Source organism: Passer montanus, unplaced genomic scaffold, assembly GCF_014805655.1.
Source record: "Passer montanus isolate IOZ18808 unplaced genomic scaffold, ASM1480565v1 scaffold99, whole genome shotgun sequence".
NCBI lineage: Eukaryota > Metazoa > Chordata > Aves > Passeriformes > Passeridae > Passer > Passer montanus.
The window spans coordinates 1,903,862-1,928,845 of NW_024375367.1; the positions used below are offsets into that span (position 1 = coordinate 1,903,862).

The 24,984-nt window shown below is 34.4% G+C and overlaps 1 protein-coding gene across 10 annotated transcripts in view; it reads right to left on the reverse strand.

Annotated features, from left to right (window-relative positions):
• Positions 1-24,984, reverse strand: part of NBEA (neurobeachin) — a 453,154-nt gene that overhangs the window by 245,730 nt on the left and 182,440 nt on the right. For 9 of the 10 annotated variants that reach the window (XM_039696621.1, XM_039696630.1, XM_039696627.1 and 6 more), the window contains 3 exons: positions 23,706-23,860; positions 19,621-19,747; positions 18,677-18,804 (listed from right to left, as the gene is read on the reverse strand). In XM_039696621.1, the coding sequence (XP_039552555.1) occupies positions 18,677-18,804; positions 19,621-19,747; positions 23,706-23,860 (410 nt within the window). The remainder of the gene's footprint in view (positions 1-18,676; positions 18,805-19,620; positions 19,748-23,705; positions 23,861-24,984) is intronic. The other variant, XM_039696623.1, reaches the window with a different exon arrangement.

Consider the following 24,984-nt stretch of genomic DNA (forward strand, 5'->3'; position numbering starts at 1 on the left):
TAAATAATGTAAGTCCATAAGACTACAGTGATCAGTTAATAACAGGTAAGGAATAAAGCCTCTGCTTAGACATTATTTTAGTTTTCATCTGGTAATTGATTATCCTCTAATTGAAAGCTTGAGTATTAATGAAACAGGCATTCATGAGAAATAATATTTTTATTAAAATCAAGTCCCATAATTTTTGGGCATGTTTTTTAGAACAAACCCTGGATTATGTAGTCTAACTGTTACTCATTGTTTTGTACTTCATGTAAACAATAAATATCTAGTAACATTGTCACTATTGCAAATACTCGTTTGCAGCTTTGGAAATGTAAATTTACTCTCTGAGAGAAGGATGCCATATCTAAGTATTTTAAAGATTAATTGTAAGGACACTTGCAGGAAATTTCATTTCTACTGTTAACTTTACATGTGCTAGCTTCTGTTATCTAAAACCATATAGTCATTGATATGATGCTTTAGGGCCTGGAAACACATTGGCTATGTTAGAAAAATGATAAATTTACAAATAAGCTTACAAGTAAGGGCTAAATAGGTGGCTGGAAAACAAGCTGATGTGCTTTAAGAAGGTTTCTACAAACAGTGATTAGAGACAAAAGCACTCCTACACAATAGCATGTATATTTATTTTGGGTAGTGGATAAATACCCTTTTGTGCCCATTTTGCTAACAACCCCATCCTTATTGTACAGTAACACAGAACAAGCTGTAAGAAGCCACTAGGCTTCCATTCTATCAGATATAGGGGCAGTTAATGAAATAAGAGGCAGATGTGCAAAGCTCATTTAGGGAGACAATTGCTGTAATTGATCAGCTATTCTCATGCTCAAGTGCTAGAGGATCAGAAAGATTAATGAGATACTTATCACCTGCAGGCTACTTCCACTGCTTGGAAGCTGACAAAGAAAATCCAAACAGAAAACTAAACCCTACAGTTGAGCCAGTGCAGGTAGGACAGACACATCAAATATTTCATCATAGAATGTTGTATGGTTTATTATGAATTCACCTCTAATTCTGTAAAATTTTAAAAAAAAACAACCGAACAAGAAAACCAAAATGAAACCCCTTTCTGTCACACACCCACTTGTCATCTTTCAAAATCAGACCTCAGGTGTACTAAAACATGACTAAGGCAAAATAATGCTCTTGGAAACCTATCCCCACACTACAATCTTCTAAATTTGTATATGCTCTCCTGATTTTACATCAAAACAACAAATATGTCCAGAATAAGCGCCATACACAGTTATGAAAAAGAAATCAACTAAATTACATAAAAGTGATCATGCACCAGCAGTAATATCCTTGTATCTTCACCAGGTTTTCAAAAAGAAATCTTGACATAAAATATATACTTTGAAGAGACCTACATAATGAATATTTTCTGCTTAATTAAGTAAATTAGAAGTTCCTAACTTTCAAATACAGTTGGGCATTCTTATGCTACCTGTGCAGCTTCAAACAACATGAAAAAATTTTGGAGTGTGCCTAAAATGGCACAAAGGTAGAATACTCATGATTATCAACCAGATCACGATGATGATCTAATCCTAATAATACAAAGCTGCAGACCTGAGAAAACATGACTGCTTGAAAGAGTCATAATTGCTTAGACCAATATTATCTACTTACAATAAGAATATTTATACACTTTATCTATCTTTTTAATAACATGATAATGATATAGGTCTAAGTGATCATTTGACCTCAAACTGATGTCCTTTCACTGTTCCTCTGGACATTACCTGACAATTTTTATATAGGACATCTAATCAACTGCAAGGTTGGATGTAGCATTCCAGCACGGGAAAGGAGATTCAAACTGAGGTTGTGAAATTCAGAAAAAGAAAAGGATACAGAACTGACATCTGGTTAGCACATCGTCAGGCCCGTTAGTTATAACCAGCTCTTTAAGTGCCTGCTGATGAAACAACCCACTGGTAACAGCCATTAACACCTCTCATAACCACTAGTATTAAAAGAGGCTGGTTTCCAGGTCCAAAAGAAACAAAATAATTATCTTAGAGACTGTAGCACTTCTCTAATATGAAAATACAGAGAGAGATAGGAAAGCCTCATTAAAGAAGGTCATGGTGTCAGTTATGTTTGTCTCAGTCTACTGCAGAAATTAAGTGTGCAGCTCTCTACTTATGAATAAACAGAATTTGGAGTGGCCCAGACAGAAAATAGGGAATCCTGTGCACCTTGATGGCCAGTAAGGAGGAAATAGAAAGAGAAATACTTTCTGTTCACCTTTAAATATTCATATCATACATTCCTTGAAGTAAAACAGAAATGTGAAACATTCATAGCAGGGCCACCATTTTGTTTTATAAATTTCTTACATATCAGCCCCCTAATCCTACTTCAGGGACTCCTTTCACTCAAACCACAAGGGAAAGTGTGTGCCCTCCATTATATGCTCCATTTCCTCCATCCTAGCTGCCAAGGGCTTGATTGTGCTTCTTTCCATTTTCGCTTCTTCCTGATTGAGCAGTTAAGATTTGAAATAAATAATGATTTTTTTTTTGCCCCTGTTACGCTAAACACAATTAATCTTCAAAATCTACTGTCAGAGTTGTTGTGCAGTCAATAGTAGAGAATGATAAAAACAGATCAGACCTAATGGACGATGGATCTATTTCTGCCTGTTAAGAAAAACTGTCAGAATGCAATCTCTGGTTGCATTATGAAGATCCCACATCATCAAAAGCTGCAGGAGCAAGGTTAGGAAGAGCCCAAATCCCTGTCCTATTTAACTTTTCCTTCATAGCCCAGGAAAAAAAAAACAAAGATAATTTTATTATTCTTTCTGTTTCTAGATTTGCACCCTTCTCTCTCTTCTAGGAGTCCAAATAGTGTGAATTGACTAATTTCTTTTGGCATAGCACAGGAACAAAAAAAACCAAAAAACAAAACAAAACAAAAAAATAAATATCCCTTGGTGCACAGTCTATATCCTGACATACAAAAATTAAGAGAGGTAGAAAACAACAGCTCTCCTTCAATTTTTCAGACAGTGCAGAAGACAAACAGGTTGAGGTCTCTTCATAAACTAAAAATAGAATTTGTAGTATGAATCAGAATAAATATCAATTTTCCAATTGATTTTTCCAAGCTCCAAAAGTGCTAACAACTGCATTTTTTCCCTCCTCTTTACCATTTTGCAGGGTTCAACAGAGTTTTCAGTGTGTGCAAAATTTTATTAGTTTTAACATAATGAGGAAAAAAGATAACAAGCTTGGAAAAATAATAGCTTCTCTGATTGAAGAGAGCACACAAATCTATTTTCATTTCTCTTCCCCCTCCTTAACTCTAGTGAGAAAAAGTATTTGCCACTCAAACTAAAACTGTTGCCTGCATTCTTCAGCAGCAGATCAGTTCTTCCTATACCATCTGTATCAAATGCCATTAAGGAAGTTAATGTAATTACTAAAATACAAGGGGATATTTCCTGCATACAGCAAGGTTAAAAAGGTCACTGTTGAACTGAATGGAGTGCATGCTTTTTTACTTTTGCTGTTCTTTAGTACTTTTCTTCATGGTCTATTCTCAGTCCATTAAATATAGCCATCAAAATTCAGCAATTTGATGGCAACAATGACCACATATATGGATGCAAAAACTGGGAGCATCAAGTGCATGACCTTGGCTAATCTGGAATAAATGATGTATGCCTGGCAATTATCTTGAAATGCTCTGGTTTACTTGACTTCTTTTTTAGTGCTCTTCTGTTGGCCCAAAGATATGCTAATTATTCCTTTTCACTATGACTTATTAATGTCTAAAAAAAGATTAATTTCAACTATACTGTTTTAGTCATGCCTGTGGCATTAATGAAGTCATGGGTTCAAAACTTCCAAGTCACCATGCTGAACTAGTCAGTGTGAATTTACATTTTGAAGAAATATAATGTAGGTTGATAAAATCAATTTAAAAAAAAATCCTCATGAAATAAGATCATGGTTTTGAACTTCTTTTTATTATTATTAATACAATGTGTGTATGAGTCTAACTGAATACCACCACAATTTCATCTGGTATTTATCAAGGTTTGCCTGCATTTTCTTTCAATGATTTTACTTTGTGTCAACTTAAACCCTTATTGGAACTGGAATCAATTGTAATACTAGCAAAAACAAAACCTAAATGTTTTTATAGCTCATGTTCAACTTATAAAAAAGATGTAATTAACAAAACTTTAGAGCCTTTAGAAATCTTTCACTTGATTATAGCTTCTGCTTATCTGAAAAATCTCAGGTATAGCTAGGTAAAATGTTTGAGAAAGTTGAACCCATTTAACTCAGTTCACAGAGAAAAATTGGTCTTTATTACTCCTCTACGGCATGCTGTTGAAACTATAGGAGCTTTGTATAGTACAAGACGCTTATGAAAAAATACACACATTCATTAAATCCAGTATTCTAGTAACACATGAAAAGTGAGTAAATTGTACCTAGAAATGAGCAAAAATACCTAAAACTACACCCCCCCCCAAAAAAAAAAAAAAAAAAAAAGAGAGAAAACACTGTAGTGTTTGTAACTTTGTTTAATTTAGGTAAGGTAAAATTTTTTTATTTCCTAGTGATGTCTTCCATGTACCTTAAACAAAATGGTATTGTTTCAAATTACTTCAAGTTGCTCATAATAGTTATGGGTAATTCATACTGTGATATCTCTTCCCATAATCCTCAGTGATTTCTGTGCCATGAGATAGAGTCGGAATTTTCTACCGGTAATTACCACTCACAAATTAGGCTTTCATTTTGATAGACTATTCCTTATATTTTGTTCAGCATTTGTTAGGAATGGCACAACAAAGTTTCAAGCACAATTCTCCCTGGCACAGAAACCAAAGCACATTTTGGCTGTGAAACTACTAAGGCAAAAGTTACGGTGATGTTTTGGTTGGAAATGTGAGTTTTCCTTACATTTTATTTGTTCTTTCTAACCCACTTTCTTCTGCCAGCACATTCTGGCACATGATTTTTTGAAATGTATTTCTAAATCCAATTTATATTCAACGAAATAACAGGACTCCTTTTTTGACCAATAAAGTTATTTGGATAATTGAAATCTACGTTATTCCTTCTCTTCCATCATAGCCATCATAGAAAATTAGATTCAAATTAATGTTTTTTTCATGAATTATCAAGTTGCTGGCGAGTTCCCTAAAGATCTGAAAGGAGAGAGTATGGAGAGAAAATAGAAGATTGGTGAAAAATTTGGAAGTAAATGCTAAGTATGCAAAACTTAAACTGAAACAACAGATGTTCTCATTCCAAACCAAGCAATTATTGGGGGGGCAGGGGGAAGATATGTATTAAACAGAATGTGAAGTTTTGCAAGATTACACTCAAAATTGGTTTTAGAACCATACATATGTCACATATTTTGTAGGCATTTAAATTACACTAATAAGACTTATGAAAAGCAAAGGCTGGGAAATATTCAGAATTTGCAGAAAGTCTGCAGATGGAAATCACAGGCCATGTTGCAAAATAATTATAACATAGCTTTTACTAGATGAAAGAAAACACTGTTCCAAAGAATGTAACTCACAAAAATAACAAAGTCAGGGTTGTGGATTTAACAATCCCTTCAGCAGCCTTGACTGACATTACCACCAACTCTAGGGACCATGAAGGATGGCTGTATTAGTACTCCAGACCATTCTTTGCATGGGCAAATCTCCTTCACAGAACAGAAGAGTGATACCGAAGAATATAGTGAATGTGAATTTGACTCCATGTTTTTTAGTTGATAAAAACAGTTACAATTCTTAAAGGATTTTTTTGTTATGGTGAAAGACACTGCACAATACAAGCAATAGTCTTTTTATCTGGTACCTGGAAATCTAGGAAAGATATCACCCAGGTTATCAAAGGGAATACCTTTAAAAATTTATCATAAATCTTTGGAACAGACATCTTAGGGGAAACACCTCAAATAAACAGTGATGGGTCAACAAAATCCTCCAGATTTTAATTTGTCCAAACCCAATTCAAATGGGTCAGCCCTTTTAGTCAGATTTGTAACACAAAACAGACCTTAATATTGGGACAATATTTAAAAGAGTAAGAATGGTATGTAATAGTTTCTTGAATAATTTTATTAAAGTGAGAAAATCTAAACTTCACCACTGCAGTTACTAAAAAGGAATCTAAATGTGGACTGGAAAGCATCCAGATGGAATCACAGAATGGCAATAACACTTGAGAGTGTACCCACAGAGAGGGGATTTATTACAAAACATAGATGATTTAGTTTTTAAAATTACAGACTTTTGTCCAGTAATCACATGAGCTCCAATGATATTGACAAAACTGATGCTAGCGCCACACTACTCTGAAGAGTCCAGCATTATGCTAACCTGTGGATTTTCTGACAATTTTCTTTTAGTGTAATGGGATGCACAAATTCTCATTCATCAAATGAAAAGGAGACCACTTAATCTATAAAATAAAATCCACTACCACTGTTCAGTTTAATGTACCACAGAAGATTTTCCAAACTGATTCAGTTCTTCATTTAATGCCTGTGGTAATTTTTTATTTGTCCAGTGCTCCATTGAGATTAATCAATATATGCATTTGTGTATTACTTTTGCTCTCTAAAACAGTATTTCTTCTGAGAGAACTCTTTTTCCAAATATCTTTCAAATCTTTCCAAATATTGTGGCATAGTGAAAAAATTCGCTTATCCAACTTCTATAACAGAACAGATCTAAAATTTAAGTCAATCTATCATGTATCGATTGAGAAATTATTATAATCAGCAGCACAAAAACAATAACATGAAAATATTCATTTTATATAAAATAATTAAACACAAATATTAATTATAAGAAAAGAATTCCCTGTTAAATTGTAAGAAACAATTCCCTGGTTAAGTGAAGCAGATTTTTCTTAACAGTATGACACATATTTACTAGAATTTATGCATAAATTTAATGTATTTCCTCATCTTCTAAAGTCCTCTTCTAGAGTACAGGAAAAAACACTCAAGTCAAGGATCACACTGCACTCCAGTTGATCAAAGTAAAATATCTCCAATCATGAAAAGGTATGTAACATGGAATTGTTGCTTTTCTGTCAAAATGTACTTGATTTTCAGGTAGACTTAAGTAAGTTATAAACATTTTTTTTCAGCAGAAGCCTAGAAAACACCTATAATTTCAGGTTCCAGAATATCCCAAATCCTTATTTATCTACAAAGAATCTCAGTGAAAAGCATTTCAGATTTTTCCTCCAAAACCAAACTATCCACTGTGCGAATTCAAATATTATCCTGAAAGTATAAAGAGGGAAATGAGAAGGCTAAGATATTATTGAAATAAGTGGCTCACAATTGTCAATAAATTTCTACCTTAGCTGCTGCCAGGGACATTTCACTTCAATGGAAGAAGTAGGAAAAGCATTTATTGATAAAGACTTAAAAAATTATTTTAAAATGTGACAATTTAAAATATTTTTGAAGTTTTGTCATGTGGTGTTTTCCTGTCATTCCTTTCCCAAATGAGTTGGCAATTTTGTGATTAAATTAGTAGAAAAATTACTAAATGAAAACAAGTGATAGCAACGAAGTTGCCACATATTTAATACATGAAAAAAGAGGTCTTCTTATTAAAATGAAGAAACATCTACCTCTCCTTTCTCTTTTTTTTTTTTGTCTTTCACCTCCTCTCAAATCTGAGATAGAGGAAATACATTTTGCAAGTATTAACTCAGTAGTAAATTATTTTCAAAGAAGTATACAAGCAGAAATAAAGACATTAATTTCACTCACTAACACTAAAGTAAATGTTTATGCTTTATACCTTCACTACAACAATGGTGCTTTCAGCTCACCTTAAGAACCTTTTCCAGGTTTTTCTAAGGTTGTCGAAAGGGACATCCTGGAAAAGATACATCATAGGTATGACCCCAGGTAACAGCCTCTAGAATATCAGCATTTCCCTGAAAAGGCATTACTCAATACTATATTTTCCTTAGGTATGAAGTTTTATTTTTATTCCTGAAGTTTATCAACTTTTTCTTAGCTTCAGTCTATAACTTATTCCTATTTGATGCCCTATTTTATGAGCTTATTCCTTTTTGTTTCTCTCTTCTTATGGTAAACATAGGAATTCCTTTTTTGTTTTTTTCTCCTTTCTATTATTTTCTTCTAGCTCCTTGTAATATTCTTTCCTATTATTAGGGGGAGATGACAAAACTGAAATATGTGTCTGGTGAATGACAAAAAAGGATGGTGAGAAAAGGTTAAGCTGCCCAGCAATAAAACCACTTACTCCTACTGATCCTCCTTACTTCCTTACATTTCTTTAGCAACACTGGGGTCACGCTGAGTGAACCAGCACAGCTACAAATAGGGAGTATAAGAAAACCTCAGAGCTCATGCAGCTTCCTAAATTTCTAAGGCCAAGATGACCTTTATTTTAAGTAGAAGTGATTTCCTGAGCAGCAAAACTAATTTCTGTATAAATATAAATGTTTCCTGAGAATTTGATAACAAGAAAAGGAAAATAAAAATCTCCAAGCTGAACTTTGTTGACCTTAGTTGGCTGCCATCAGATCTCACGTCTATCCTGAAGCCCTACTGACAAATGGTAATCATTCTGAAACAGTGTCTCACAAAACAAAAAAATATCCTCCCAGTCATAGATCTCTTGAAATAACTTGTATTTCTTGTGTTTCAGTTTTCTTTATTTACTTGACAGTAACATTGTTATGGGCTCTCTCTAGACCTGCTTTGACATCACTTTGCCATCTTAATTTGACATATCACAACTGTCTCTGTTGTCTGACAAGTTCTTTCAGCATGAGGTTTTCTCATTGCAAGAAAATCTCCACAGACAAGAAGTATAAAAAGACAATCATAAAATTCTACACACCATCAGACAAAAAATGTGATATAAGAGAATAGATGTTTAGCAGATCTGAGAATCTTTTTTTGAAGGAGGCAAAATTTAACAAAGTTGCACTGAACACAGTGAAAATATAGTATTTTAGTTCTTGCAAAAATAATCCCAGGAGTCTTTTAATATCTAGGTAGATCAAGCTAGAGGGTTCATTAATGTTTATACTATAATTAAAATTTTTTCCCATCAAGAGGATCTATAAACAGGTATTTTTTAAAATTCAGGTGTAGTCATTTTTCAAGTAGTTGAATCTATAGTTTTTGTGCAAAATTTTTATTTTAAGCCTTGAAGGCATGGAAACAAGTAAATCTATATCTAACAGAATGAACTGAAGTGTCTTTAAATCATCAGGACCAGTAAGGAAACTTGGTAAATTTGGCCACTAATTAAAGTGTTTCAGCCTGGGTCATGGAACAGGTGATAAGTAGATAGAAAGTTAAGGAACATATATGGAAAAACTGTGACCAGCCCTAAATGAAATTAATTTTGTAAAGAACTAGGTCATAGAACTCAGACTAAATGGAAAAGAAGTATTTTACTATGTCTCATGAGAAATACATCTTTCAGGGCAATATCTGATACAGAGATGTTATTTTCACCCTATAGATTATCCAAGTTAGGTAGTTCTCTGGAAAACACTGCTGGTGTAATAAAGTAGATTGATTCCATTTTTAAGCCTTCAGAGGACAAGGGCTGGGGCAAATACCAGCCTAACTGTTTCAAGTCCAAAATCAGGCAGAGTCCCCTGCTGAGTTCTGAATGATGAATTAAGTGGAATAAGAACCAAAGAACCTCTGCCTGTGGAGAGCTTCAGTCACAGCATGAACATCCTGTAGATACTGAATACCATTTTGGCATACCACCTCGTTTTTCTTTGGACCTGGACAGTAGAGGAGAAAATAATAAGGGGGGAAAAGGTGGCTGTTCTAAAAAAAAAAAATTTGTACAGCTTAGTCCAGTGTTACCATTCAACACTGCTGTATAGTTGATATGATGAGTCCACCTACAGGCTGTGTTACAGCAGTGCCTGCACATGTGAAGAAATTTCTCCAGAATATTTTAAAAATTATTTCCTTGAAATAGGTTTAAAGCTTTAAATCTCTTGCTACTCTTATATTTTCTTTTTTTTTTTTTTTCTTTTTTTTTTTTTGGTATTAGGTTAGTAGGAAAATTCACTAGAAAAAATATTTCCCAGTAAAGCTGGAAGTTAAAGCAAGAAGAGAGACAAACTGGATTACAAAAAAGATGGACTATCAAGGAGGGTAATAGGGACATCAGGGAGGGAATTTTTCTAGAATTCTAACACAAAAAGACCAGTCTTTTCTAGGCCTTCTGGCTTGCAACTGGAATACAGTCTAATAGCTTGAAAAAGATATTTATGAGAAAGTGGCTAATACTGCTGAAGTAAATGGGACCCAGGGACCACAAACAACTAACTCCTTATCTTACTCTTTAAAGGCTCCAATATTTTGTGCATTTCCTTACATGCTTCAATAAACCAGTAACTGGTGCTCTTCACTAAAATAAGTGTTATTATATCACTTTCAGCAGTAATTTAGTAAATTCAAACGTCTATATTTTCAAGGACAACTTTCAGAGCTTCTTTCCATTAAACCTGACTACTTTATAGTGTTACCAGCTTTTGCTTTCCTGGAGATGTATTTATTATTTTTTTCCATCTGCACTCTCCTAACTAAACTTTACAATTAGTCTCACAATTTCAGTAATTTTTTTTTTCTCCATTGTCAAAGCACCAGAAGAACTCCAAATTCTGTCTAATGGGAATTCTTTACATTTTGGATTGTAAAGACATCTTGATTATTGATCAATGTAATAATGATAATATAATCAACAACATAAAATCTGAGTGCCAACAACAATTTCTCCCCTTAAGTTACACTGGGACCACACAAGTCAGAGACAGAGGAGAGGGCATGAGCAGTTAACCTCTGTTCCACAGTCTAATACATCTTAGTAAGTGTCCAACTCATTAGACAGGGATAGAGTGGCTCCTATGTGTAATTAATTATTGGCAGGTTTACTTTCAAAAAGGTGCCAGATGCTATGCATTTCCTAGTTGCTATCTTGATCTCTGATCTATAATGTTTCCTGCCATGTTAAACATCTGCTCAGAACATACTTCTGCACACAGGAACTTCAGTAAATCAAGAGTTAAATCAAAATTGAATGAATGTGTATCCTCTTTCTGGTGTTTGCAATGATATCCCTTTAAAGATGTCATAAAGGAATATTATGTGAAGGAAAAATGTTCTGTAACTTGTGTTGGGGTCATTATAGTTTGAAGATTTCAATGTGAGTAAATAATAGAGACTTTTCTTGTGGCACCTGCACTTCAGCTGTCTGAATTGTCATCTGTCTTGTCGCTAGTAACCTACTCTAAAAAAACTCTGAGTTGCAAAGCTTTGAACCTTGACTCTGTGGAGTAGGTGTAAATAAATAGGCAGATTTGAATATACATTTAGCCCTTTAGCATTTCTTTGTTCCTACCATGCAGTCTTCTGGAAAACTGGTGTTGTTTTCTGTCTTCATGTGTGCCTGACTTATTGATGTTTTTTAGTAAAACCCATGATCAGTCCCAAAGTGTGTGCAGAAACATGAGCACACTGTGGAGCCTTTCAGCCACACTAGGAGTTAATCATACCAGCCCTAGATAGAGAATTTAGTAAAACAAATTTCTGACATGCCTATAAATAGCACATCAGTTTGAAATTCATGAACTTTCTCTTTTTACTACTTATGAATGGATTACAATGTGTGCAGGCAGGTTTTCAATCAGCAGTAGTATTTTAAATTCCATCTATTGGAGGGTTTCATGCCCTGTTTCAAAAAGACCTATGGTTTTCGTAATGGTAAAAACCTAATCTTGCAAATTGCTTGCAGAAATTCTTAAAGCTAAAAAAGAAAACACAAACTTTAACTTACTGAATAAAAGCATTATTGGTAAATCATTATTATTCCAACCTCATTATCTAAAAAGGGACTAATTTCAGACAGTAGGACAATTTTTCTGGGATCTTTCTGGAAGTCTTTATAGTGAAGAAAAAAAGTAGTCTGTGAATAGGAATCCTACTACCACAAATTCAGGAAAACTGTCTTACAGAGGACTGGGTTAGGAAATTCAGTGGATTTAACTGCACTGTGCTAAACATGCAGCATCAACTCTTCCTAGACGGAGAAGAAGGTACACTAGTCACTGCAGGCACAAGAAAAGGAGTGGCATGTGGCACAGCAAAGAAGTACATTATGAACTCAGCCTTGGAAATCAATTCAGAGTTCCTGACCAAATGCAACCAAATAATGCATAAGATTCTTCATCCTTACTGAACAGAGAGATCATGTCCAGGGAGACACCTATTGCAAATGACACTGGCCTGAACCCTGCACAGAAAGTTTTAACAATCACCTTGATTTCCAGCAGGGGTTCCCTGATGTCGAATAAGGCTGAGGTCCTACTGCTCCCACAGTCCTGCTTTATCAATTGCTTTCCTACTCCTTATGCTGCAATGCCCACAGTATTGCACCAACACAGTACATGATATAGTATATTACATATGAATCAGGTGAGATTATTTTGAGTTACTACTCAGTTTTCCATTCCTTTACTAAACAATGATGGCATACACCAAATAATAGTGCAGAGAAAATACTGAAGGTGAGTAAGAAATACATACCCTAACCCAAGATATGGTATATTTTTTATAAACAGAGGTTTATATTTGGGAATACTGTGTAAAAAGAACATCTTTTAAGCAACCTCTGTTAAACTGGCTGAAACCAGCCAACGCATTGAAAAGTTATCAAGAGACTAAAAGGCTGAGCCTCCTCACCCAGAACAGTAATGTAAGTTTCATGTTCTCAAAAAAATCAGATTAAAGTAAGTTTATACTTATGCAGTCATATAATGCAAGAGATCTCTAAAATCTGAGACACAACTAGAGCTTGCATAAGCTTACATGAGGCTTCCCTGAAAAGACAAACTCATTATGCAGAGAAAATGTCTCATACTAAAATGAGCTTCAAGGTAATGATTAAAGAACTTATATAAAAAATGGAAATCATTTTATATATATACACACATGATCACACATATAAAAAATCAGAAGAAAGGCTTATTTCATAAAGTGGCATAGGCATTGACCATCTTTGATGCCTCAAGGGAAAAGAACATATTCTTGACTGCATCCATAGTCAAGATGCAGTCAGCTGCAGAACAAGAAAAAAGCCCACTGATTTTTTTTACTGATTTCTGCAGGTGGCTAGCTGACATTGAAGTACACCTGCTATCACCATGTGAGCAAATTCAGTCATGATGAAGTTAAAGCAAATTAAGGCCTATGAAGACTATCATTCCTTCCACAGAGAAAATGGTGATTCACGTGCTCAAAAGTCACAAAGCAGTTCCAAAAGCATTCAGCAAATACATGACATTTTTCCTCTTGAGAAGTTGGATTGAAGACTACATTTAGAAAAAAATTTTGAAATAGTCATAATGACTACAAGTAACATCAATCACAATAATTAAGGGTAAGTGCTATTAAAGTTTTCAAATCATATTTACCCTCATTAGACAGTCTCTTGATGGAAACTTTCAGGCCTCCTGTAGTATTTAACTTCTTTTTATGTCTTTTTGATATACTGAACATATCAAGCTCCTAACATAGTACTTCATACCTCTGCAGTGCATGCATCATTCTTGAAGTGCTGACTACGGAACAAGATAGTGGGAGTTTAACCAAATTTATGCACAGAAATGAAATCACTCATCTGTTCTTCCAAGGCACTGGACAAGTCTTTGCTGCCTCAGCAATGAGCCAAGGGAGCCAAACATCCCAATTATTTTGGCAATCCCTCCATTCTTTGCACGGCTTTGTCCTTCATCTCTTAGGATCCTTAGGATGGATCTAAATCTCTGTTCTTTGCACCTAGAAGTTGGACTCAGCATCTGGCTATGTTGAAATCTGGCTTTTCGTTGAGGTTTTGTTAGTCCAGAAAATTATTCAACATATCTCTCCAATGTAATGCTTTTGTTTCTCATTTTGTATATCTTCACCTAAGCACTTAGTTTTGCCAGGGACAATTCAACACTATAAAAAAGACTGTTAATAAAAATAGCAAAATGAGACAAAATATTGGATTATAGACATTTCATCACCATGAACAGCTTAAGATTTTATTTACTTGCTGTTAATTAGAGTTAATACAAATTTTAAAATAATAAAATTATTTATTTGTTCCTTTCCCCTCTTATTTGCTAATATTAATTAATTATTTTATTTTGTTCAAAATGTTGGCTCCATGCTATCCTACAGACCAGTAGGGCAATTACCATATTTTTAGTTAGTTGGAAGAAAGCATGCCTGGACATGTAAACTAAAATGTTTGGATGTGGCAGGGTGAGATTAAAAAAATGAGAGAATAATATCTACAGGGAAGAAAGAAGTTCTTCAAGAATATGCATTTTTCCACTTTACAGCATCTGTGCTCCTGAACACAGGAATACAAAGGTTCTGAAAAATTTCTAAGAGAAACACAAGGGACATGTTAAGCTCCAAAAAAGTAAATTTTGCCCAGAATGTATAAGGGATTTCCAGATTACCACAGTACCTGAAGGAAAATGGTTGTCCTGCTTTTCCTAATACAAAATTAAGTATTCTTCAAAAAAATCAGAAACTTATTGTGCCAGTATGGGTAGATGCCACAGTGATGTCACACTTGAGGTCTTGGGTAGCTTTTAGAGTAGTGTCATTTAGCGCCCAAGTTCTATCTGTGGTTTCCAAAGGAACGCTTTGAGCAGTTTTTCAATTGTTTCAAGAAGCCTCCTGTCAAACACGATACAAAGCCAGTCCATCACCACCTCTACTGAATATTTTCATAGGACCATGTGGTGAGTTAATGAGGAGAAGCAGATCCTGCTCCTATCAGCACAAAAACATTCTCTCTGTCATCTGACTTTAATTGTGCCTGTATCAGAAACATATCAAATGTACAGCAAGGAATTCAGAGATCCTTTGGTGAAGGGCTACCTGGCTGACCTTCTACCCAGCTAATGATACAGCAAAGTAAAAGCATCAGTGAAGTTCCTTTGGTACCTCACTCAAGAGAAGGGAGAGCATTCTATGTGACTGTGTTTCAGTCGTGGACCTATTCTTACAGTTCCAGACACTCCAAGAATAGCTGTAGTGGAAATACTTTTAGCCATCTGTGCTTGACAAAAAGAGGATATAGCTTTTCTTTCAGCTACAGATCAGATTACACTTGCCTGTAACATTTTCACCTAAAAGCTAGAATGTTGTCATGCACTTTACATGGAGGGAATTTGCAGACCATATGGAAACTAGTTAGCGAAAACATATCTGTGCAAGTGTTAAATGGAGCTCCACAATGAGCTCTGCTAAGCTCAAATATGTGGCCTACACATATTGCATGTTTGTTTCCAATTAGATTCTGTACGGACCATTTTAACCTTTGCAACTTCTGTTCTCGGAGGCATCAGAAGAACCTCAGTTGACAAACCACAGCAGTGTTGGGCTGGTTCTGGTATACTCTGTTTGAAGTTATTTGTATTCAAATGCAAAAAGGTCCCTTTTAACTCATCACTGACAATATTTTCTACGCATAAAATATTGTGAGAAGTTGATGAAACATTTGAAATTCAGTGGAGTGTAAGATAGGGTTCCTCTATTACCAGTCACATTCAGGAATTACCAGAACAAGAGGAATTAATAATTTCAAGTATTAGCGGCCGAAGTTTTTGGTCTAGACTAAGAAAATCAGTGCAGCCTGTTCATCTCAACCCCAATCAAAAGCTAGGAGGGTACTAAGACATTAAACATAATTTGCTCAAACAATAGATGAGCCAGTGTCCCATGGGACAGAATGATGATGAAGTGATGCAAAAGGATATGACTTCAAGATTTTTCACCAAAGGTTTGAGGCAGCTGAACTACTACAAAAAAGGTGGAATCATAACTAAGTTGTATACATATTTCCAAAAATATATCATCAACAGCTATCATAAAGCATCAGATATTCTGGAATATTTGCATGATTAACCAGTTTTAGAAGGTTTAAAATCAATTTTGTTTTCTGCTTCCTTTTATTTTGTGCTCTTCAGTATGCAGTCAGCTACAAGGCTGTGTACATTCTTACCAAATCTGAAAATGATTTAGCATTTCTTACACACGCACATGCACAAGAGCACTAGAAAAAGCCTCAGGAAAAAGCGCAGGGCATCAAGGACGTCTGACAATATTCTGATTTTACTAAAATATGATCAGGGAAAAACTTCATAACATAATGAGGTTTTGTAAAACAGCAAAGAAGGAACTGTATTATTATGTTAAGCTTGAAAGTACATCCTTCATAGAACACAACAGATATTTCTATGGTGATCAATTTGAAAAACAGACAAGTGCCTTAAGACTTAATTAAAGAAAGTTTATTTGCTCCTTTTTGATTCTTATAACTAAAACCTTAACATATAAAGTAGCAAATTAAACCATTGCATATAAAAGTGTCAAGTTAATTACTACTTGCCAGTAAAATAAAAACAAATTTCAATTATCAAACCCCACAGGAATTCTATGCACTCTCATATCCTGAATAACACCACTAAACCCCTCCTTTTTTGAGTCATTACCTGGACAGTACTTTCAAATACTTCAAAATTACTGCTTTCATTAAGGAATGACAGGAAACTTCTCAAAGTAAATCAGGTACCAGAATAAGAGGGAATTTTGAAGCCTCTTTCAAAGGTATCTTAAGTAGGGAAGAGTTCAGTTGAGAAAAAGGGTCTCATAGAGGCAATGAAGAAAGAAAAGATCAGAAGTACACAATGACTATAAAAGTAACTCTGAATCCCCTGTTAAGAAGAAAAAAGGCCCAAGTATTTTAGAAAAGAAAAATTTAAGTCTCATAGTAAAAATCTATTGGTATTCTTGTATTTTTTTTTTTTACTTCCCAGATCTCTATTTCAATATCTTGGGAAGAAAGGACTGGTTTTCAGAAATCAGGAATGAGAGAGTGATTGAAGAGAAGGTGAGAAAAAACTTTATAGAAAAATTATGGAAAGGACGTTACTTGTTTTGGAACTCAGTGTTTTGTTTTTGAACAGTTTTCTGATTCTAAATTGGGTGGCTAAGTCATACACAGGGAGCAAAATAGGGGCAAAATATGGAATGACACTCCAAGCAGAAGCATCAGAAACATGCTACAAGCCAAAACCAATCCAACAAAACACGTTTCTCTATGGATAAACAGTGAGATTAAATATGGCTGTACAGTTGTGAGATTCCTGTGACCTCTAGCATTTCAGTCTTTGTCATATCCTGGGAACTGTTATAGCCTTGTTCACACTATGGATCTGACAAAAAGACAAAAGCAGAATGACATCAATGAAGAATTTTTTTAAACAGTAAAAGACCTCGGGAAATTTAAGACAATCAAGACTCAAGACAATTTTAGCCATATTTTTATAAAACCTATAGTGCAATTAATCAATTGCCAAATGGAAAAGGATAACATGACTACAAATTTTGCAACCAACTTCACTGAAATGAGAATTAAGAATGTAGCCCATAAATTATCTTATAGTCATCTCAATATGAATCTCAGACCATTAAATTAGGTGTCATTAAGTGAGAAGTGCAACTTAATCGCAAGTCATAAGATTAACAATAAAAAATACCTGAAGCTTCTGAGTACTCTAAGCTACTACTATACAATTCCTTGGTATTATTAAACAATAAGAAGACAAAAGAAAAAAAAGGTTCTAGAAAATTTCATTTACAAGATGGAAATATTTCTAGTAACAAGACCCACCGCTGTGAGATGTAATCATGGAATTAACATAGAAAAACTGTACACTAATATTTAGGTAAAACACATGTATAATAGAAGGGGGTTTGGAATTTGAATACAAAACTGTATTTTTTCTGTGTAGATCTTTGCATACTATAAGCCTTGTCAGAATGAGACTTTTTCCTCTCAATGAACAGCAATACTGTGTGTCAGAACAATCCTGAAAGGAAAAAGTTTACTTGGCTAAATATAATCCTCCGAATACATGACCTGTGCATGCTCATGTAAATTCCCCCTTCACTATTTTAGCTGCACTAGTACTGATTGATTGCTTTCTTCATGAGCTTGCCAAATTTGCATGCTCTGCATAACTTCTGCATTACTTCCTGCCTCATTTATGAGGCAAATTTTCTAACTGTGAAGCAGTAAAGACAGCACATAAGCCCCAAAATATCCTTGAAAATGGTCACGGATACTTTTCTTTAAAATTTGTCTGTTTTTATTCCCCCCTCTAGGCCTGCCTGAGGAAAAAACAGCCCTAGTAAATATAGATACGGGCAACAATAATGTTGGAGCATGGTCTTCTTTTTACTCTCTTCTGTGGGAGTAGTTTACACATTTAATTGCATTTTCACTACTTTCTCAAAGCTGAAGCACTGAATTATTCGGAGGAGAGAAAGGTGAACTATGGAGATTATTTTGTGACAGGATGTATCATTACAGAGCATCTCAGGGGGATAGAAGGGTATAACAGCTATCACTTTTAACTTTAAATGAAATTAAATGCAAAGAACTGAAGTTAAAATGTATTTACAACCGATTAATTAATTTGTCAAAAATAGTTATACGAAGTCTAGTGAAAATAAAAGATTGTTCATACCAAATAAATAATCGCTAAAATAATATAATCTCATAACAGAACAATACCTTCAATCAACAGCTCTTGTCCATGGCTACCCAATAATGTTCGAGATAGGAAAGGGGCAAAATCAACAAAAATTTCTCGCAGGAGAGGCGCCACCTTTTCTAAAGCTCTTTCAAGCTTTGCAGTGATACTGTGAAAAAAAACAGAGACCATGATTGTAAGAAAATTTCACAATAGAAGCTGAATAATGTCAAATTACACTTGTTTTTGAAACTTTCTGTAAGCTTCTTTAGAAAAGAGGATGATTATAATTTTATCAAACTTCACAGTTTTTAAATGGCTTTAAGTAAATGTAAATGTCATATCAGAGTCAGCAGTGTGTCAGCCTCATAAATTCCACAGTATTTACAGAGTACTCCAGAACAAGTAAAATTGTTATCATCCTTTTCAAATACATGTCTGGTTTTGTCCTCTCCAGTTTAACGCTGGCCTTCGTTTGCTCAGGAGGAATTGAGTATCTCCCTCCACTGCCCAGTGCACCATTACGAAACTTCTTACTTTCTAATATGTACTATCATTACTGAATAAAGAAAATAAACCAGCCAACTGAAAAAAAAAATAACAACCAAAAAAAAAACCCACAAAAAACCACTTTAATGAAGTTTTAGTGTCTGGCATAGTTTGAAAAAGTTAGACCCTTCAGTTGAAAATCTCAGACTTTTCAGTTAAGTGTTATTTGAGCAAACACATCCTTGGTACCCAAAAAGTATATATACTGTAGTACATGTATAACTATAGTGCATAGTTTGAACAAGTTAGACCCTTCAGTTGAAAATCTCAGACTTTTCAGTTAAGTGTTATTTGAGCAAACACATCCTTGGTACCCAAAAAGTATATATACTGTAGTACATGTATAACTATAGTAAAGCACTCTAAATAAGTAATTTTTTTACAGTGATTTGGGAAGAGGAATTATAATTAATATTAAAAGATAGAACTTGTGTACCTCATGTTTTCAGCTGAATCCTCTGGCATTGGAGCAACAGTTTGGACAGCTGGCAGATTTTTGCTGGTAGCACCATTCACAAAGCTGGATGACGAAGAGGAAGAAGAAGATCCTGAGTCTACTGCACCTGTCCCCCAAAAAACACAAACCTTAATTCAGTCTTATGAAACAAAACTTTTAAAATAGTCCTTGTATTATTAATCTACTTCTAAGTATGGAAATAATGTTATTAATTCTAAAATAGCGAAAACCTCTTCCATGTGGTTATCAAAAAATCAATACCTTAACTTTACTGGTATAAAAATAATAAGCATGAAATCTATTTAAAATCTGGCAACATAAAGCCTTACCTCATTTCCACTATTCCAAAGTTGAAAATAATTTTAGATCATACTGTAAAGCAAGATCTTTCCAAAACAAAGGTGTAGTTAATGTGAGCTTGCATGGAGAATAAAACTTTAACTATTTCTTAAAATATATATGCACATTTAGCTGCCCAGTTGCAACTACAGGCAGAAACTAAAATAGAAATTAAAAAATGACAGGGAAGATAGAAAATGTACATCACTTCAGGAAGAAATGGGGGAAATGGGTGTCAGAGGAGTATTTAGACTCTAATTACAATTTTTCTGTTTCCTTCCTTGAGTCAAGGAGAATTGTAAGATCTTAAAAGTAAGGAGGGCAGTGAGGGCATCGTTTCAATGGGTTGTGAACAGTTGCCCAGAAAAAAACGATGCACACAGAGCATACATTTATACTTTAAGTGATCTGGGTCAGAGCTAAGGGCTAAACTTAGACTCTGAATGCCAATCTATCATGTTTGCTGAAACGGTGCTGTGAGCTCAGCCTCTCTGAGGCAAACCAGCAAAGGCTCAGAAAGGCCATGAACAGTGAGAGTGCTGTGATAAATGCTGTCCCTGTTCTGCACAGTCCTTCTGCAACACACCACTGCAAGAGAGGTGGCTACAAACAGTCTTGGACTTGGAGTTCAAAGCCTGAGGGACTGCAATGCTACCAGAGAAGAGCCTGGCAGGCAACAAGATTTATCCTAGTTAGCAATGAAGTCTGAAGAACCCCAGTTTTGAGATCAATGACATTATCCTGGCAATTTTCAAAAATTATAATTGTTAACTCCTTCTTTCTGGTCAGAAAATTTTAGCAGTATATACATCACTGTCCTTTGCATTACACAGGTATATATTATTTTTCAGTTTCCTTCAGAAATCTACAAAGCATTAATGGTTTCTTAACTGCTTAAGCAGTCAGCCAGCAGTGAAGTAGAGGTTAAATGCTGGTAAGTGTGAAAAATACTCTGGTAGCAGGAACAATTTTTTTTTTTAAAATTTGTCTTTAGCTATTTTTTATTGAAAAAAAAAGACAAAAATTGCAATTTTGACTAGATAATTTAAGAACTTTTAAATTCAAAAGACTGTCAAAATGCAAGCAGGATTTACTGGGCTTGCTGACACTAAAGTAGCTGGTGAGGTTCAGGATTTATGTTAGGAACTGATTTGGAAGTTTTTTTAATAACAGGATTGGGAGATGGATTGTGGTTTACACTGCATGATCTGATTTGGATTAAATAGAAATTCAAAATGTACTCAAACACACTAAGAAATACAAAAATATAAGGTAGGCTTTCTCTCCGAATCAAGGAATCACAGCAGCTTAACTGAGAATAAGATATCTCAAGAAAGATTAAGCCTTCACATATATATATGTCTCTGTGTCCATTTGTGTACTTATTCACTTATTTTATTCATATATGCATATTTTTATTGTTTATTCCCTTTTCCTTCCAAAAATGACACTTTCTTCATGAAGCTTGTTTAAAAATGCAGTTGCTAAGTTGTTCAACCAGCTAAGCTTCCAGAAGATCTAGCAGAGCTAGGACTGTTGGATTAACATGGAAGTAAGAATCAGGATATGAATGACAGAAATCTAGTCTAAGAAACTATCAAGCCAGTTTCTTACATAAAAATATGAAGGAGGAAAACCTATTTCCCCAAAGATGCATTCACAGGGCTAAAGGACTTTAGTAACATACATCTCATTAAGTCATGACATGAATTGACAGTGACAGCAATGGCAGAAGGAACATAAACACCAACTATAACCCACGAATAACTGAAAGAAAACCACTTTTCACATAAGTCCAGCACAAAATATAATTTACAGATTGTGCTACCCATCACGTCGATATAACTATTTCTATATGTATTTCTAGCGTATCTGTGACATACTGTAAAAACAACTGTAAATAGGTTTGGGGGGACATCTAGTGTTTCTAAGAAATAGCATTCTGTTTCCTTTCTATCATAACAAAAAAGATGGTGCTGATGAATTAAATTCTGTACACTACTTTAAAATAATTAATAACAGATATTTCATAGATTAAAAGTACATAAACCAGAAAGCTTTTAGATAGTCTATATGTCTCAAAAACTGACATATATGACAAAACTAACACGAGTAACTGTTTTGACTATCATAGGTATAGCTTAATTAAAAATGGCAAAATGAGCATTTAAATCTAATATTTATTTAAATATTTTCAATGGGATACTACTTTTCTTTAGCTGTCATTAATATGATTAGCATTTCTAAAATGTTAATTTAAAACTTAAATCTTAAAAAATCTCCAAAACTTCATATAATGCTTTACTACAGAATTCAATACATATATAGTTCTAATTAAACCTCACACTTGCTGAGATTCCATTAAATCAGTACTTTTCATTTGATCAAGCTAATCCATAGATTAGGATCAAAAACAATTTCATAAATGAAAAAAAATAAATTGCAAGATCTGTCAAAAAAAAGGAGCCTTTAACAGTGAATGAACCATGGCTTCTGCAATACTGCCCTCTACTAAGAACAGTATTAGGGAAATGACTGATTTTAAAATGAAGTTACTTACAAACAAGGGCTACTATGTTCCAGCCAAAATAGTTCAGATATTTAATCAGTAAGAAGACTGAACACCTTACTACTATTCAGTATCATTTGGAAAACAAGGTTTCCAGTGCAAGATATTTTTTGCACAACATAAGAATATGTAAGAGGAAATCCATTAGATTAACAGAAGAGTCTACACAAATGGAGCGGTTGAGAGAAGCAATAACATTATTCAGAGTATTCATTCCTCCCATCTGCCTCAGGAAAGTTAGATTTTAAGCTCTTTTTGTTTTTTATCCTTAAAAAAATAATCAAAGTTGTATTATCAGGTATTAAAGGTAATCTGCAAAAGGAAAGAGAAAAACTGAGCTCATATTAGTCCATAAAGCAGAAGGATGCCAAAAGCATCCCCCTCTGTTTGCTGCAACCCCAGAGAGATTTTCACATTCTCAACCCTTGCCTGAAGTTGTGATATCCTTGAAGAGAGCTCTTTTCTCAAGTGCTTTTGCTTTTTTTAGAAAGAAAAAAGACTATAGCCAGATATTTCAAAGGAGTTTAAGTTAAATATCTGTTGCTCTCAGTAAGGATTCCTTTCTCAATGGAAACCAGTCTCCACTACCAATAGGCTCCTTCACGATAGAGAATCTCATTAAGAAGGGCTAGTCTTCCTCCCATAGGTCACAAGAAATAACTACTGATAAGGCATGAATTTAGTTAAATTAAGTAGTTTCTTACTAAAAAACCTTCCAAAAAGAGCATAATTTTCACTGACAAATAGTAATTGTCCAAAATATTCACCCTTTACAATCTACAATATGTTTATTAAGTAGCTACTTGTCTCTACTTTCTTTGATATATAAGGAGGGATTAATTGGTATGTATCACATGAACATCCTATACTGCAAAGCACTGGTAAAGTTAGCTCATTTCAATTCTAAACAACACTTATAAAACAATATTGAGGCTATTTATGAATTTAAGGCTGTGTAAGTCCATTGTGCACTCTCAAAGATTATAAATAGAGACCAAGAAAAAACACTGTCTCTAATAAAGGCCAAGGTTTAACCTTTCCAGATTTTATTTTGGAACTACAATACCACCACAAAGATGATTAAAAAACAAAACACCACAAAAGATAACAAAAAAAAAGACAAAATGGGGGTCACAAGAATATTTAAGGACAATACCTGTTGTATTAATCATACTTTTTGGTGTAGCTCCTGTTGCAGCAAATATATTAGGTGTACTACCCGGTGGCAGCCCGCTCCCAGCTGTGGCAGCTCCAACGGTGGTAACAGCCAGACTACCCGGAGGGGGTTTCTTCACTGGTACAACCACACTCCTGTGGAAAAGGAAACAGGAGATTACTAAAATTGCACACGAGAGCCAGGAAGAGTTGTTGCTTGTGATGGGTTTAGGCTGCTGTATGATGCAGTTGCTGAGAAATACATAATATTATAAATTTTCTTAACCTTCCTGAAATAGGATAAAACTCTGTTAACAGGCCCTAGAACCATACTCCTATCCTTATTCTGCAGCTTCATGTGACTCTGAAGAACCTAGTTTATCTTCCAACACCCATAAAATGGAAAGACTACCATCTCAATATGTTGATCATACTGCTATCAACAGTACAACACTGCTATCAACAGTATAACACTGCAACGTGTTCTAGATTTGCAAAGATAATGTTAACTGTCAGAAATTATGCCAGCAGACTAGAAGTCTGTATGCATGCAGTCATAAGGACTGTGAATTTGTTGATCCTAATGAAGTTACCTAAGATAACAAATTTTTTGCCTTACAGTTGCACGTTTAAATACAGTAGGTTATCCCTCAGTACCATGAACATATCAGTCTTTCACAGAGATGACTTAGAAACAATTTTAAATTCAGCCTTCTTTCATCTCAATCTAAATCAACAACACATGATGTACATTGAACAGCAAAAATGCAACACAATAAATACTTGCTTTCACAGTATTGGTATTGCTGAGGTTTAAAAAGCAATCTTGAGAATCTGAAGCTTTTAAGAAGAGAACAGGGCTTTCATACAGAAAATCCAACATAATAGCAAATATAAGCAGGCAACATTGCACTCAAACTTTTTAACCTAATTTGAAATCACACTTTGGGGTTATTTAAGTGTGAAGACCAACTCTGCTCTTTGGAGACAATGTTTTTCAGCACTGGGAAGCTCTTATAGTGGAAGAAATTATATTTAGATTTTTCTTTTTAATATTTTCATTTATCTATAAAACTTCTTTCTCCTTAAATGTCTGTTTCAGTGGCAAAGCTGAGTGAAAAACAAACCTGAAACAAATATTTGTACCATATCAAACAATATATTTGCACCATTGTGTACATTTTCTGTTTAAGCAGATACACTCTTCTTTAAAATTAATAATTGTGAAATGAAAAGAGCAAGTAAAGGTAATTATTTAGGATAATGGGGCCACATTTTGC